This window comes from Synchiropus splendidus, chromosome 4 (assembly GCF_027744825.2).
Source record: "Synchiropus splendidus isolate RoL2022-P1 chromosome 4, RoL_Sspl_1.0, whole genome shotgun sequence".
NCBI classification, from domain to species: domain Eukaryota; kingdom Metazoa; phylum Chordata; class Actinopteri; order Syngnathiformes; family Callionymidae; genus Synchiropus; species Synchiropus splendidus.
Window position 1 is genome coordinate 6385695 of NC_071337.1, and position 14179 is coordinate 6399873.

Sequence of the window (14179 nt, forward strand, 5' to 3'; positions counted from 1 at the left end):
CGGTCGTAGGACAGTGTCTCGTCGTCTTTCTGCGCGAGGCAGATGAAGGTGGGCGTGGTGGCCAGGAGCCAGGCCAGGCAAGCCAGGATCTCCCTGCAGCGGTACTTGGCCAGCAGAGAGTAGTGTGTCGGGTGGATCACCGCCACGTACCTCTCCAGGCAGATGAAACACAGGCTCGTGGAGCCTCCGATCTGCGCGTAGGTCAGCAAGAACCACAGCGTGTTCATCTGAGCCGCGTGCGTCACCACGAAAATGAAGTGCAAAAAGCAGATCCAGTAGTGGACGTAGTGAATCAGAGCCAGGTTCAAGTTCAGGATGTCCACCCTCTTCTTGGAGGTGACGGTGATCCACAGGAGTTTGGTGATGACCGGCTTCCCGATGGCAACGGTGAGGAGGTCGTTGGCGACGATGGCGGCGTCGTACGCGAGGCCCAAGCTGCACTTGTTGGTCTGGTTGTACAGCGGCTCCAGAGCGGGGTGTCGGCTGGAAGAGAACACGGAGGTGAGCGGCGGATGAGGGATCACCAAACAGCGTCCTGACTTTCAGAGGCCACCGCTCTTGGTGTAGAAGTAAGGTGAGGCTGCATTGAATTAGCTGTTCAAGTCCCAACAGTTTACAGCAGAGTTGAGTCAGGTGAGGTCAAGTAAGGTAAAGGTAAGGTGAGGTCAGGTTCTGCCGGGCCGACTTAAGTCAAGGTAGGTCAAGGTTGGGTTAACTTTTGTCAGGTAAGATTAGGTTTAGTTTGATCAGGTTAAGTTTCTTAAAGTTGAGGTCAGAGTTTTAATAGTGCTTCTTTGTTGTCATCAGTTACAGTTGGTCAGTAAATGTGTTCAGAAATCCACAATGCAATTCAATAACTCGGCGCTACTAGTGCGACTCCGTCAAAGAAAATGCAATATATATATATATATATATATATATATATATATTTCCAGAGGCACACCTTTAACTAGAGCTCACGTTCTAACACACAAGTCTTCGTCGACGTGGCAGAAAACACATTTTAAAACTCGTATGTAACTGCTGCTATCGAGGAGAATTTCAGATAAATAAACAAATAAAACTTGGCATTCTAATGTCGCTTAAACATTCTCCAATAACCAGGTTGTTAAACATTTCAGCGTCAATCTGTTTTCCAGTGGAAACAAACTGCGATGCAGGATGGACAAAGAATGTTGAGCTGCTGAGCAGAAGCACTCACCCAGTCATGTCGGTTCCAAATGGCTGCCAGTCCCACCTGTCGCGCACTGACACCTTATTTTCCTAAAAGATGCCTGGCAGCAGCCAGCATATAAACAAGCCGCTGTCAATCAAATGATTCTGTTTCATAACTGGACAGTCAGGGTGGATCTGATAAGCCGCCGTCTCCCTTGGATTGACTCTGGTTTCCTCTCACTGATCCAAAACACCTGATCTACTTGGTTGTTGACGCCATTCATAAACAATGTAAATAACTACATAGGACAAGGTCAGAAATGAGGAGACGTTTACAGATGGTTTGGACTCGTGGGGAGTGTGGAGGGAGATTGGAATACAAAAAAACAAAATGAATGATGTTTTGATGCCCTGTGATTAAGGTTTGAATACGAAAAAAAGTTTTACGTAGCATTTAAAAAAGTTTTCAATACAACGTGAAAATTAATAGTTAGTAATATGAAGAAGTTTTTTTTTTTTTGGTTTCAAATTGTATTTACTAATTCAAATGTTTTTTTCAGATTCGAAACTATGATAAATATTTATTTTACGTGTGCAAAACTGATGCCATAGAAATGGCGTTGGGGGGCGTGTCCTTGCTCTGTGGGCGGAGCCAAGTCAAGACTGACATCACTCAGACCCGCGGTTTGAGGTGTGACGTTTCCAGGCAACACGGATGTTGTGAAGTTGGAGTTCCACACGGCCATCATGCAGTCCATCCTCACCTCCTCTATCACTGTCTGGTACAACAGCGCCACCTCCAGGGACAAGAGCAGACTGCAGCGCATCGTACGTTCTGCTGAGAAGGTGATGGGTTGCAGCCTGTCACCTCTTCAGGACCTGTATGTCTCCAGGACCCAGAGACGTGCAGGTCGGATCAGAGCGGATCCTTCTCACCCTGGACATAGACTGTTTGTTCCTCTTCCCTCTGGCAGGAGGCTACGGTCCATCCAGACCAGAACCTCCCGTCACAGCAACAGCTTCTTCCCCTCAGCCGTCAGACTGTTGAATTCGTGTACAGCCTTGTTGTTTATTTTATTTTATTTTTTCTGTCAGCACTTTATTCCGAAGCACTTTCCTAGTTGGTGGGATCCCCACTGACCATGGCAATAAATTTGATTCTGATTCTGATGCTGTGAAAACACATGAACATGTGGATAAGTCACGTGGATGTCAGAGAAAAAGTGCAAAAACAACACACTGCTCCAATCTACATGCTCTTTAAGGTGCAACTTGCCATCAAACACGATATAAAAGAAGTAAATCATGATTCTGTGATCACATTTCAAATGTCAAGAGCGCGTCATATTAGTATTAATTTTCACGCTGTATTGAAAACTTTTTTTTTCGTATTCAAAGCTTAATATCAGGGCATCAAAACATCATTTTTCGGAATGATTTTTTTTTTTTTCGTATGGCAGAGAAGTGCCTCCACAGAGGAGGAGATGATGGAAGAAGGATCTAGACAAAGATGGACCACTTGCTGAGACTCTCGACAGAAATGACCTCAGATGACGATTCACTTTGTGTGAGCTTCTCTTCTGCGTCTTTTTATTTCCTCTAAAAAGACGCCCAAGTCATTCAGTCAGCGAGGACGCTTTCTGCAGTACTGTAGCGTACCACAAGGGGTCAGTGTGTACATTTAAATTCATTCAAAAAGGACCGACTTTTACTTTCAGACGATATTCACCCCGCGTTATCTGCACGGATCCAGAGGCAGATGCTTGAGAGAGATGAGTATTTATTGACAAAATAAATTCAACACAGAGTATTGAGACTAATACAAAAAAAAAACAACTCTTTGGTAAACATGGCGTCATCGTCCTCTCCAGACGTTAAGACTCATAAATATATATTTAAGCGCGTCCAGGAAGTACAGGAACCACAGTGAGCAGGTGAAAAGAAGCGTAACCATAAACATTACTAGACCGAGCGCATGCGTAACGAATAAATATGAGTAACAAAGATCAAAGGACCGAACTTGAGATGAGGCTGGGGAAAGGGCAACACTGGTTTGTCGTCGATTTACAAAAGAATTAAGTGCATTTTTCGACGGTGTCTTAGAAAAACGATTGTCATTTCACAAAGGTGCAAGGGATTTTGGGGCTAAAAAATTAAATGGTAAAGAAGCACTCAGAGGGTGCAGACCTCGTATCCACCAAAACTGATTATGACCCTGGTGATCAACTGAATTTGAAGCCTTTTTTTAAGCATTTGAAATACAGTGGCACCTCGGTTCTCGACCACAATCCGTTCCAGACGGCTGTTTGAGAAGAAAATTGTTCGAAATCTGAATTGATTTTTCCCATGACAATGAATGGAAAAAGCAATAATGCGTTCCAAGCCTTAAAATAGTCTTTTGTAGGAGTGAATGTAGAGTGTCTGCTGCAGGTGCGCTGTTCCTCTATGTGTGTGGCCGCTGCATGTGGGAGGGGTTGCCGAGTGAGTGACGTCTCTCCAGAAGTGAAGAGGTGCCCGGTGCGTGTCCAGCTCTGAATGTGCGCTTCTGTGCAGTTTGGCTGTGACAAAGTCATAAACCAAGTCACGCTCTGTCCCAGACTGGCCTCATCCCTGTCCCAGCTCCAGCCCACAACAGGACATCAAACCCTGGAGTGAGCGCTCCAGCACCTCCCCTGTGACACTCTACCACGGTCCAGTGCGGAGACAGGAAAGGTTTTACACCTCAATATGAAGAAGAAACAGTCAGTAAATGTAGCTAACGGGACACGTCTGCATACAGAGGCTGCGCTACGCACAATAACAAAGAGCGTTGTGGGTCAGCTGATCGGTCCGCGCGCGTTATGTTTTTTGGGGGGCGTTCCAGTCCTGGATTTTCGTTCGAAACACGAAGCAAAAAAATCTCTAAATCTTTGTTCGAACTACGATTTGCTCAAAGTCTGGGACGTTCGAAAACCGAGGTACCACTGTATTGTCAATTCGAACATCAGGTTGCAGTAGCATTCTGGAACTCGTGGGAACCATCCAGTAGAAAGTGGGCGAGACAGCGGAGTTTACAGGATCCAGATGGTACCAATATGTAACCACCTGCTTGATGTTCCACAACCATCAGGTCCTGTAAGTTTCACTCAAATCCGTTCAAATCTGTTTCCAACATGTTTTTCAAATGAGCAGTGCTATGACTCTTGTCAAAACTGAGGCCCGTGTGCCAGATCCAGCCCACCATAAATTCATTTTATGGTATGGCTCTTTGCTGTTTTCCAACTCGTTCCCTATGACTTCCTCTCCTGGGTCTCCACAGTGTTCCCAACATCACAATATAGTTTCATGTCTGTTGGTTTGCCTGTACTATGACTGTGATTCCCATAACGCACTGCAACAACTGAAGCTTTAGCAACAGAGGGAGCGTTTTAAAGAACATTCCTCATAGTCAGTTTTTCAACGTAACCAACGTCCCCTTTGTCTCTGACTGAGGAGCCCCTGAAGGTTCCAGGAGCAACACAGTTCACTAGTGATTGTCTACGGAGAGAATGTGTCTGGACCACAGGTGAGGTGGACTCAACCGCACCGTCACTCACACACCAGCGCCCTCACATATGAATGCAACACATGCAGTTTTGGAGGGAAACCAAACCAAAGATGGTCGACGGTAAAGCTTTCGCTTGGCTGTGCTGGCTGAACACGTCCGGACAGAAAGGCACTTTTTTCTTCAAAACACAGATATGCAAACTCAAGCCCTCTAGATAGTCAAAGTATAAACAGTCAGGCACAAAGTCATTAAACATCTGCACGTAGAAAACAAAGCTTGGTCCTCGACACTTGATGCTACACATCTGTTTTACACACCAAAAGTCTTTGGGTTTCGGTATAAAGGCGTAGAAGAAGAAAAACAAGGCACACGTTGGACCCTGGTCGTGTCACGGGCTCCGTCACCGCGAAGTCAAGTCCGCCTGGAGTTTCCCTTCTGTGTTCGGCTGCCGGGACGTGGTGGGGAACTACGTGTGACTTTGGACGGAGATGCTGGAAAGGTCGTTCCTGATGATCTCGTTGACTGCAAGAGAAGAGTCGTGTGAGTGGCGTGTTGGGGATGAAGCTCAGAGTAAGCAGGTGTCTGTTCATGGTTGAGAGCTGAACCCAGAGTGATGGCTGGGGACACCCTGGAAAGGGTAGCAGGACGCAACGGTGGAATTCACAGACATGAGAAGAGCAAGCTCGGACCACACAGGGTTTTTCATGAGATGACAAAGCTGGACTAGCGTAATGCTAGTAAGTAGCAGTAGTTGGATCAGTATCACTTTATTTCAAGATGGTATCACAGGAGTATCACTGCTAGAGTGAAGGCAGAGGCAGAAACTCTAGAAGGCCGACGCTCTGGACGTTGTTGTGCTTTGCTTCTCAGGCAGAAATGAAGGATTTGTTACCCACTGAGAGACTGTTGAAATAACGTAAATAAAGTATCATAAAAGTATCATCAAATAATGTGATACTATTCTGAAATAACATGACAGCGTCATGTAATTACTGGATAAGTGTCATGAAATAACAAGATAGTATCAAGTAACTATCATGTAATAACCATCATGTAATAACTATCATGAAATAACGTGATACTATTATGAAATAACATGGATAAGTATCATAAAATAACGTGATACTATCACGTAGAGTATGTATGATGTAGTAACATGATAGTATCATGTAATAACTGGATAAATATCATGAAATACATGATAGTGTCATGTGAAAATTGGACATCATGAAATAACTGGATACAAATCATGAAATAACATGATACTTTCATGTTATTACATGATAGTATCACGTAATAACTGGATAAATACCATGAAATAACATAATAGTATCATCTAAAAACTGGATATGTGGATGTGATAGTATCATGTAATAACTGGATAAGTATCATGAAATAATGTGATACTATCATGGAATAACATGATAGTATCATGTAATAACTGGATAAATATCGTGAAAATTTTTTGTTGTTTTTCAAAATATTAATCCTCAACTCAAGACTTAAACTTGCGGGGACCTTTGCAACAGTGGAAAATCAAGTCATCCAATAAACTCTGCTGTGTCATCATGGAACTCGGCCTGCTCTACTCCAAGTCTCGGATGACAAAGCTGTTCACACTATAGGAACAAAGCCTTCTTCACACACACAGCCATCGCGATCGGTTTGCAGGAAACAAAATTCACTCCTAAAAAAGCATTGTTCCATTTATATCTATGTTCAAGTCCCTCTCGGCTGACGTCAGCGTCTTCAGTAAGTAAAAGTCTAAACCCATCTGTGGCCTCATCCAGAAGTTTCCTTTTGATTCGCCCTTTTTTTAACAACCAAATTTGAGCTTTGAATTTTAATTATTTCTTCTGTGTGACTCACAGTCTCTCATAAACGGAGCGGCCTGTGGCTTAAGAGCTTTTATTGGCTGTTTTTTTTCTCTCTCTGGGAAACACCGTAAACATGTTAGAATCATTCCAGGAGATCTCCAAAAAAAAAAGTGTTGGATTTTCTTCAATGAGTCTTCGTATCTTGGTGACTGTTTACAGTCGGGTTTTGATGATGGAGATTTGCCTGGAGACAAAAGCCCCGGTCCATTGTTGAAGCCGGAAAAGCAGGAAGGGAAGGGAGACACGCTCCATGAGACGGAGTGCCAGCGATCCGGGGTAGGAATTCCCTCTGAGTGAAAACACCCGGAAAGCCCAGAGTCCCCTCCACACAATTGACTTGTTATTTTTGTTTTCTCTCATTTTTCATCGCTGCGCTCCCGACGTGACCCGGCACCTCTCCTGGAGGAACCACCCAGATGACAGGGTGTGTGCGCGCCTGCGAGTCTGAGGAAGAAAGACTGGCCGCCTGAGGAGCCCGGGCCTCACCGTAAACATGTCACCGACGCTCGAGCGGCATCATAAAAATCAGAGGAAGAACAGTGGAGACTCTTTATCTAATCACACGTTTGGCTGAGGAGAGAAACCCCCTGAGTTGCACCGTCAGAGCGATGGAGCGCGTCCAGACACGGAGCCTGAGTGTTTGTAGCAAGTGAAAAGACAGGTTTAATGTCGGCGATAAATCATGGAGGTAAACACGTGTTGGTGAATTAGAGGAGGCGGTGGGTTCTGCCGGAGCTTGTGAGGCAGGAGTCGGGGCTTTGGGCGGAGACTCAGGGAGTCAGAGGTGAAGATAACAGGCTGCCATGGGGAGTGAAAGGCAGAGGTTAGGGAGGGCAGATGGTTCATGGAGAGGAGGGACGGTGTTGGACCAAGAATGTTGGAGAGGAAGAGGTGAGCTCCACCACTGGTCACTGTGCTCCAAGTCTACAGTGACTATGTTCCAGGTTCAATTCCAGCAACTAACTGTTGGAGTCAACCGGGGACCTTTCTATGTGGAGCTTGTCTGCTCTCCAAATTGTGTCAGGTGCTCTGGTTTCCTCCCACAATCCAAAACACTTAGTGTTTTTTTTTTTTTTTTGGTGGTGACCATTGTATCATTTTCCATCCATCCGTCCGTCCATCCATCCATCCATCCATCCATCCATCCATCCGCCCGAATGCCCGCCCACCCGCAGGCCCAACCGTCCATTCATTCATCCATTAATCCATCCGTCCGTCCGTCGGTCCATCCATCCATGCATCCATCTGTCCATCCATCATCCATCATCTATCATCCATCCTTCCATCCATCCATCCGCCCGCCCACCTGCAGGCTCGCCCGTCCATCCATTCATCCATCCATCCATCCATCCTTCCATCCATCCATCCATCCGTCCATCCGTCCATCCGTCCATCCGTCCGTCCGTCCGTCCGTCCATCCATCCATCCATCCATCCATCCATCCATCCAGCCATCCGACCCCCAGGTCTCCTCTGGGCTGGCCGTGCCTGAATCAACGTGGAAAACTAGCAGCTCTACTCCGAGTCTCTCCCGAGTGACAGAGCTCCTGAGCCAATATCTAACTTCTGCCACTTGTATCTGGGATCTCGTTCTTTGGGTCATGACCGTAGGTGAGGGTCGGTAAATAGAGAGCCTTGCCTTTTAGCTCAGCTCTCTTACACACAACAGGTTGAGAGAGCGATACTGCAATACTGCCCTTTCTGCACTAACTCATCGACCAAGCTCAAACTCCCTTTCCCCCTAACGTGAGAACAAGACCTCAAGACACGTAAACTCCTCCACTTGTTTGTCATCCAAACATATCGACACAAAATTGTTGCTCTAACAGACAAACAGCAACTCAAAATCACACACCCTCTGACCATTTAGAGAGAGACCGATCAAACTTTCAATGGGAGGAAATTGGAGTGCCTGGGGATATACAAACGACACCCAGCTAAAGCCTCAGCTGGACCTCCTAACTCTCCTGTCTCAAGGCTGTCTGCACAAAAAAACAGGTTCCCCCCGGAGCTCCTGGCTGGAGCTTCTCTCGCAGACATAACACAAGCAGATGTCCTAATAAACACTGTCCACCAGGGAGCAGTCTGCTGCTGCGCTCTTCAACCCGCTGACCTCTCCCTCCTCACATCTTGTGCGTGTTTGAGTCTAAACCTGGCGGGATGCTGCCATGCTATCAGAGGATAGGACTGTGCTGCAGGTTGAGGTGAAAGGACGGTTCGTCCACACTGCAGAACAAGCTGCCGCACATCGACGCGAATGTTGCTGTGACCCACTTTTCATCGCGCCTCTGCATGTGACACGCAGTGTCTAATTGAAAAAGAGAAATCAATCTATTGATCTCTAAGTGTGTTTGTCCTAAAAATAGGAGCAGCAGCAGTGTGACATCGTGTCACGTCGACCTGATCGGCCCAGTGACAGCGACGGTCCAAACACTGGTCGCCATGGCGACGCACAGTTGTGAGGAGAGGGATGAGAGTAAAACCAGGAAGCTTCCTGTACTGACTTGGACTATAAAACAGCTCGAGTGTGACCAGACACAGCCCCTCAAGTCAGCAAGTTTCATGGCGACACGGTCCCCTGCAGAACGTGAATCATAGCTCAGCCCGAGTGTGAGAACGAGTCGAGCCACAGAGGTAACGCAGCTCTGTCAGGACCACTTAGCCACAGATCGAACGTGTTCCAGGAAGTCCCGCTCCTACTGTCTCAGCCATGAAGCTGTCAGGGACGGGACACGGGCCTCGGCAGCGACCCTGTTTCTGCTCTGAATCTCAAGTGTAAAAAAGCAGGGAGCGGATCCTGGAAGGCTGAGAACATTGTTCTGTTTCTAGGGGGGAGTTACGAATCCTTTGCGCTGCCCTTAGTGAGTGAAGTGTTTACTGTCCGGGAGCGGCCCAGTATTTTGGGGTATTTTGGGGAAATAACAACATGCTTTATAGCATTAGCTCATTCAATATTGTTTCTAGCTTGACCTTACTTGGTAATTTAGAGGTCACTGGGTCGACACAGAACTTGACCTTGAGGAATTCTCATACAAACCAAGTTTAAAACAGTCAAAAGATTATAAAGCACAGAACGCCACCTGGTGGGCTCTGAAAATGAGGCTTCATGAAGCTTCATCCCTCATCATAAAAATATTACATTTTCTGCAAATCCTATAAAACATTTATTGCATGCTCTGAAATGAATATAAATTCAAGACAGAGTCCTTTCGTTTTGATGACTGTTGCAGTGCATTATGGGGCCTTCATGGCAAGTGTTGGAGGTGTGCATCAATCTGTCCATCCATCTGTCCATCCATCATCCATCATCCATCCATCCGCCCGCCCACCCGCAGGCTCGCCCGTCCATCCATCCATCCATCCAAAAATGTTAGGTATTAATGATCTTTCATGCGACTGCAAAATGGCGAGCAAACTTGTGAAATAAATGCCCCATAATATCGTCTCCGTCCAGAAGACAGCTCGACCGAAACCGGGCCGCGGCCATGAAGCAGAACCCAACGGAGAGGCTTTTATGACGTGAGAAGCCACATGAAGATTAGCCTCCTCGGAGAGATTTGCCAAAAATAACAAGTCAAATTTCAGGCTTCAGCTTTCATTTCCATTACACTTACACAAGTGCATTAAAGTACTGAGAAAAGCTCTTGGGCAGGAGCGGAGCGACACCTAGTTTGAGATCAGAACACGGCTACAAATCCACTGACATCACAAAAAGAGCGACACAGACAGAACTAATGTGCTAATGGATCTGCCCAGACGCTCCAGAGGAAGTGGCGTAACAGTCTGCGGTCCCACCAAAGCGTCTTATTCAACAGGCCAGATGCTCCGGCGAAGGATCGAAGCTCGACTGGCCCAGATATCTCGCGGCTCCTCTGTCAGCGCTGCCGTCACAGGGACTACCACTGAGATAGCTGCTGTTTCTCTGGAAGACCATGAATCCAGTGGATTTGGAGCAGCGCGCGGCCTCCAAACCTCAGCGGTGAGCCTGGCGACTCTGAGCACTGAGCTCATGCCGTTCCACAGCCAAAACTCCTGCTGCAGCATTTCCTCTGAGACTGATGAAAAGCAAAGGTTACATTTTAATCTTGTGTTTAACGCTCCTCTCACCGGCGCTCTGAGGCCGACATGTATCCCGCAGAGGACCACCAACAACTGACCAGATCACCGACGCAGTGGGAGGGATTTAGGAATGTTTTCATGCCGACCTTGCACGTCTTGGGCAGATGATTCTAACTTCTGAGTCCCAAACTCTCTCAACAATTGTCGCCTCCATGTGTCACAGACCAGCTTTCTTCTTGGTGAGACACAATCTTGCGTCACGCAGGAAGCAGCTGCTAGCTTCGTAGCGGTCAGTACCAAGAACAGGTGAAGGCACGAGGGTCAAGGTTCGTTCATGCTGACCAGTTGACCAGTAAGTTCATATCCGTCAATTGAGTTGAATCAACTGAATGTCTTCCCCTTAGCTTTGCTGCCTCCGAATCCACTCAACAACAACAACTCACTGTTCATGCTTGGTCTTTTTTAAAGTATATTTCACTTTTTACGCTCTTACTTTTTCAGTTTCTTTATTGTTTTCTGTTCCTACAGTGCTGCTTTTTTTCATGCTGTGGGAAGAATAAAGGCAGTGCAATCTAATCTATCGCAGCTACTTGAGGCTAGAGCCAGGGGACACCCTGGACAGGGATCCAGCCGGTTTGCATGGCAGATATGGATGAAGAAAAAACATTAAGACTAAACTTTGTATGTTTTTTAGAATGTGGGAGGAAACCAGAGTGCTCAGAGGAAAGCCACAAAAGAGGGTGACGATCGGTGGGCGCTCTTTGCTACTTCACATTTGATGTTGTCTGGTATATATAGCACCATGCATTGCCATGGCAACCCTCAAAATTTCACACAATTGCGATTATTATCATGAATCTTTTTTGTTTTCCAAACGGTGCGGCTGCATTATAAAGACGTAAACAAATAAATGTTTTAGTGTTTTCAAGAAATAGTGATAGTGTCACCATGACAGTCCTCAACTGTATCAAAGGCAACAAAAAAACAGAGAGCAATAGAGTACAGTAGAAAGTCGTGATGGGTCGATGAGGCTTCATGAAACAGTGTCCTGATTTTCAGTCTGCTGTGAAATATTTGGACTTGCACTACTGATTCAATGAAACTTCACATCAATTCCAAAACAAGAGCGCCATCTAGTGAGAATTAGGAGTCTGCAACACTGTCACCAGTAACACACAGAGGTGCCCGAAAACCTTCTCACATCACTTATACCAAGTGATATGTAACTACAATCCAGAGGGAAAGTAGCGCCACCCCATGGCGTAATCCTGTCCCCAGCCACCGTCGCGTGGCTCAGGATGATAGTAAACGCAGCTGAGGATTTGTCACCTTGGGGTTGGTTCTACTTTGAAATGAGGATGAAACATGCGCCCATCTGAAGAGGTGTTGCCATGTGTCCACAATTACACACTGCTTGACCAAAATTAAAAAAGAAAAACGTGCAATTTCGGCAGGACGAGTCACCTCAGGTAACAGAGAGTCCTTGAGGTCCATGCACTTTTTAGCTACTTGGTAATAGCAGACTCGATTCTTAAAACTCCAGCTTGACCTTTCTCCCTGATAAATGACTCCGTGGACTTGAGAGACATCTGGTCTCGTGACTAAAGAAGCCTTGGCTCTCCGTTCAGCCAGTGAGTCATGTGTTCACCTTGATCAGAGCAGCCGTTCAAATGTCTTCGCTAAAAATACATTTTGACTCACCGTCATCCAGATACATCTGGTCCAGCTCCTGCGGTTCCTGCTTGATGCTGACAGCCAGCGCGGATGAGCTACTGTCCTCCTGGAGGTGGGAGCGCCCCCTGTCTGGCACTTTGGGATGTGCAGCCGCCACCGGGCTGCTGTTGCCGCTGACTGGCTGCGGCGGGGCGACGCAGTGGTTCGGGGAGAAGGACGCCTCCGGCCCGGCTCCGGGCGTGGAGGGCTGCGACACCGGCGAGGACGAGGCACTGCTGGGCGGGAAGAGGGCGGGGCTCTGGTAGCACCCAGGTGTTTCCTGGATGATGGAGACATGCGGGACTGGAGACGGGGTGCCCAGGTGTTGGACGGCCACGCTCCCTGAAAGGCACTTGGAAAAGGGGGGCGGCGAAAGATCGTGCAGTTTGGGGCTGGCGTTCGGGGAGGGAGACGGAGGCAGCGGGGAGCTCGGCTTCGGCACCAGTCTCGGCTGGCTGGCGGCGTAGGCCCCGCCTACGACGCACTGCCGTAGGTCCGGGGTCATTGCAGGGGTCAAGACCTGAGTAGGAAAGTATGGCTTGGGGTGCAAAGACAGGCCAGGACTCTGCTGGGCGCAGAGCAATGAGGCGTCGTAGTCGTCACGTGGCTCCGTTTTTATCGTCGGAACTGGAGCAGGAGAGAAGGAAGCAAAGTCAGCAAACACATGGTGAGCGAGCGGGTCTGTGGCTAGGATACCCACCGACGACCAAACAAACACTCTCATCAATGAGCGCGCACGTCGCCCAAAATATTCACAAAAGCAGAAGGAATAACAGGAAAAAAAAAAGGCCATGACTCATCAACACCACAAAGCTCCAGCTGTATCAATAGTAACCACTTTCCCTGGAGGCGCTAATATCCACGGCAGGAAATGTCATTCCAAACAGAGTTCAACACTTTCAATCGCTGTTTAGACTGAAAACTGTTTCCACACTCAACTAGAGAAGTCAAGTCCTGTTGTTTCAAGTCAAGTTTTCTAGGTTGAAACTTTGGCTTTCGGATGCCACGATCATCTCGAATGGAACGTGACAATGACTCTGTTACACATCAAAGCACAGGCTCAGCTTGTCTTACCCTTAGTTTTGCTGCCTCCGATTCCACTCAACAACTAGATATTCAGACAACAAAATGGACTGAGGTCCTTCTAAGCACACGCTGAGTAATATGCATAGTTTATCAGGGTTAATATAAGTAATGTCTCTTGACTGGACTCTGTTCATTGTTGGTCTTTTTTTAAGTATATTTCATTTTTTAGGCTTTTGCTTTTTCAGTTTCTTCAGTGTTTTCTGTTTCTAGTTTCCAGTTTTCTAGGTTTAAACTTCAGTTTTCGGATGTCTTGGCCACGATCATCTCAAATGGAACGTGACATTTATTCTGTTACACATCAAAGCAGAGCCTGAGCTTGGATCGATTCCTGTTTCAGCAGCACGTGTCGGTCCGTATTTCAGGAAAAAAAAACCTGACACAATCACTTCCTGAAGGAAACAACAAGTCGTCACAATGGTGTTTGTCTCGTGATGACACAGAACCGCACACAGAAATAGCACGCAGGCTTCTATTCTCAGTCTCCAGGGAGGAAGTGTGTCTGTGGTGTCAGGCAGATGCGCAGTAGGAGCTCAAGTGTGAACCTCGCCACATCAGAGAGGCCGCTCCTGCTTTGCAGCCGTGTGCTGTGTTATGAATGTACCTGCCGCAGGGGAGGGTCACTCTGACCTGCAGGCTCTGACGCACCAAAACTAGTCACTTCACGAATTGAACAACAGCATTGAAGCTTCAGCTTCAGCAGGAGGAGGAACCTTTCCAGGTTCAGCTCTTCGAACCTGACCTATGGAGAGCGTCTTCTGCTCAGC

At 47.1% G+C, this 14179-nt stretch overlaps 1 protein-coding gene across 1 annotated transcript in view; it reads right to left on the minus strand.

Moving 5' to 3' along the window:
- Positions 1-2922: 2922 nt before the first annotated feature.
- Positions 2923-14179, minus strand: part of nfatc1 (nuclear factor of activated T cells 1) — a 38412-nt gene continuing 27155 nt past the window's right edge. Inside the window, exons 9-10 of the mRNA XM_053862235.1 lie at positions 12318-12956; positions 2923-5203 (exon numbers count right to left, since the gene is read on the minus strand). Coding sequence (XP_053718210.1) covers positions 5148-5203; positions 12318-12956 — 695 coding nt within the window. The 3' untranslated portion in view covers positions 2923-5147. The remainder of the gene's footprint in view (positions 5204-12317; positions 12957-14179) is intronic.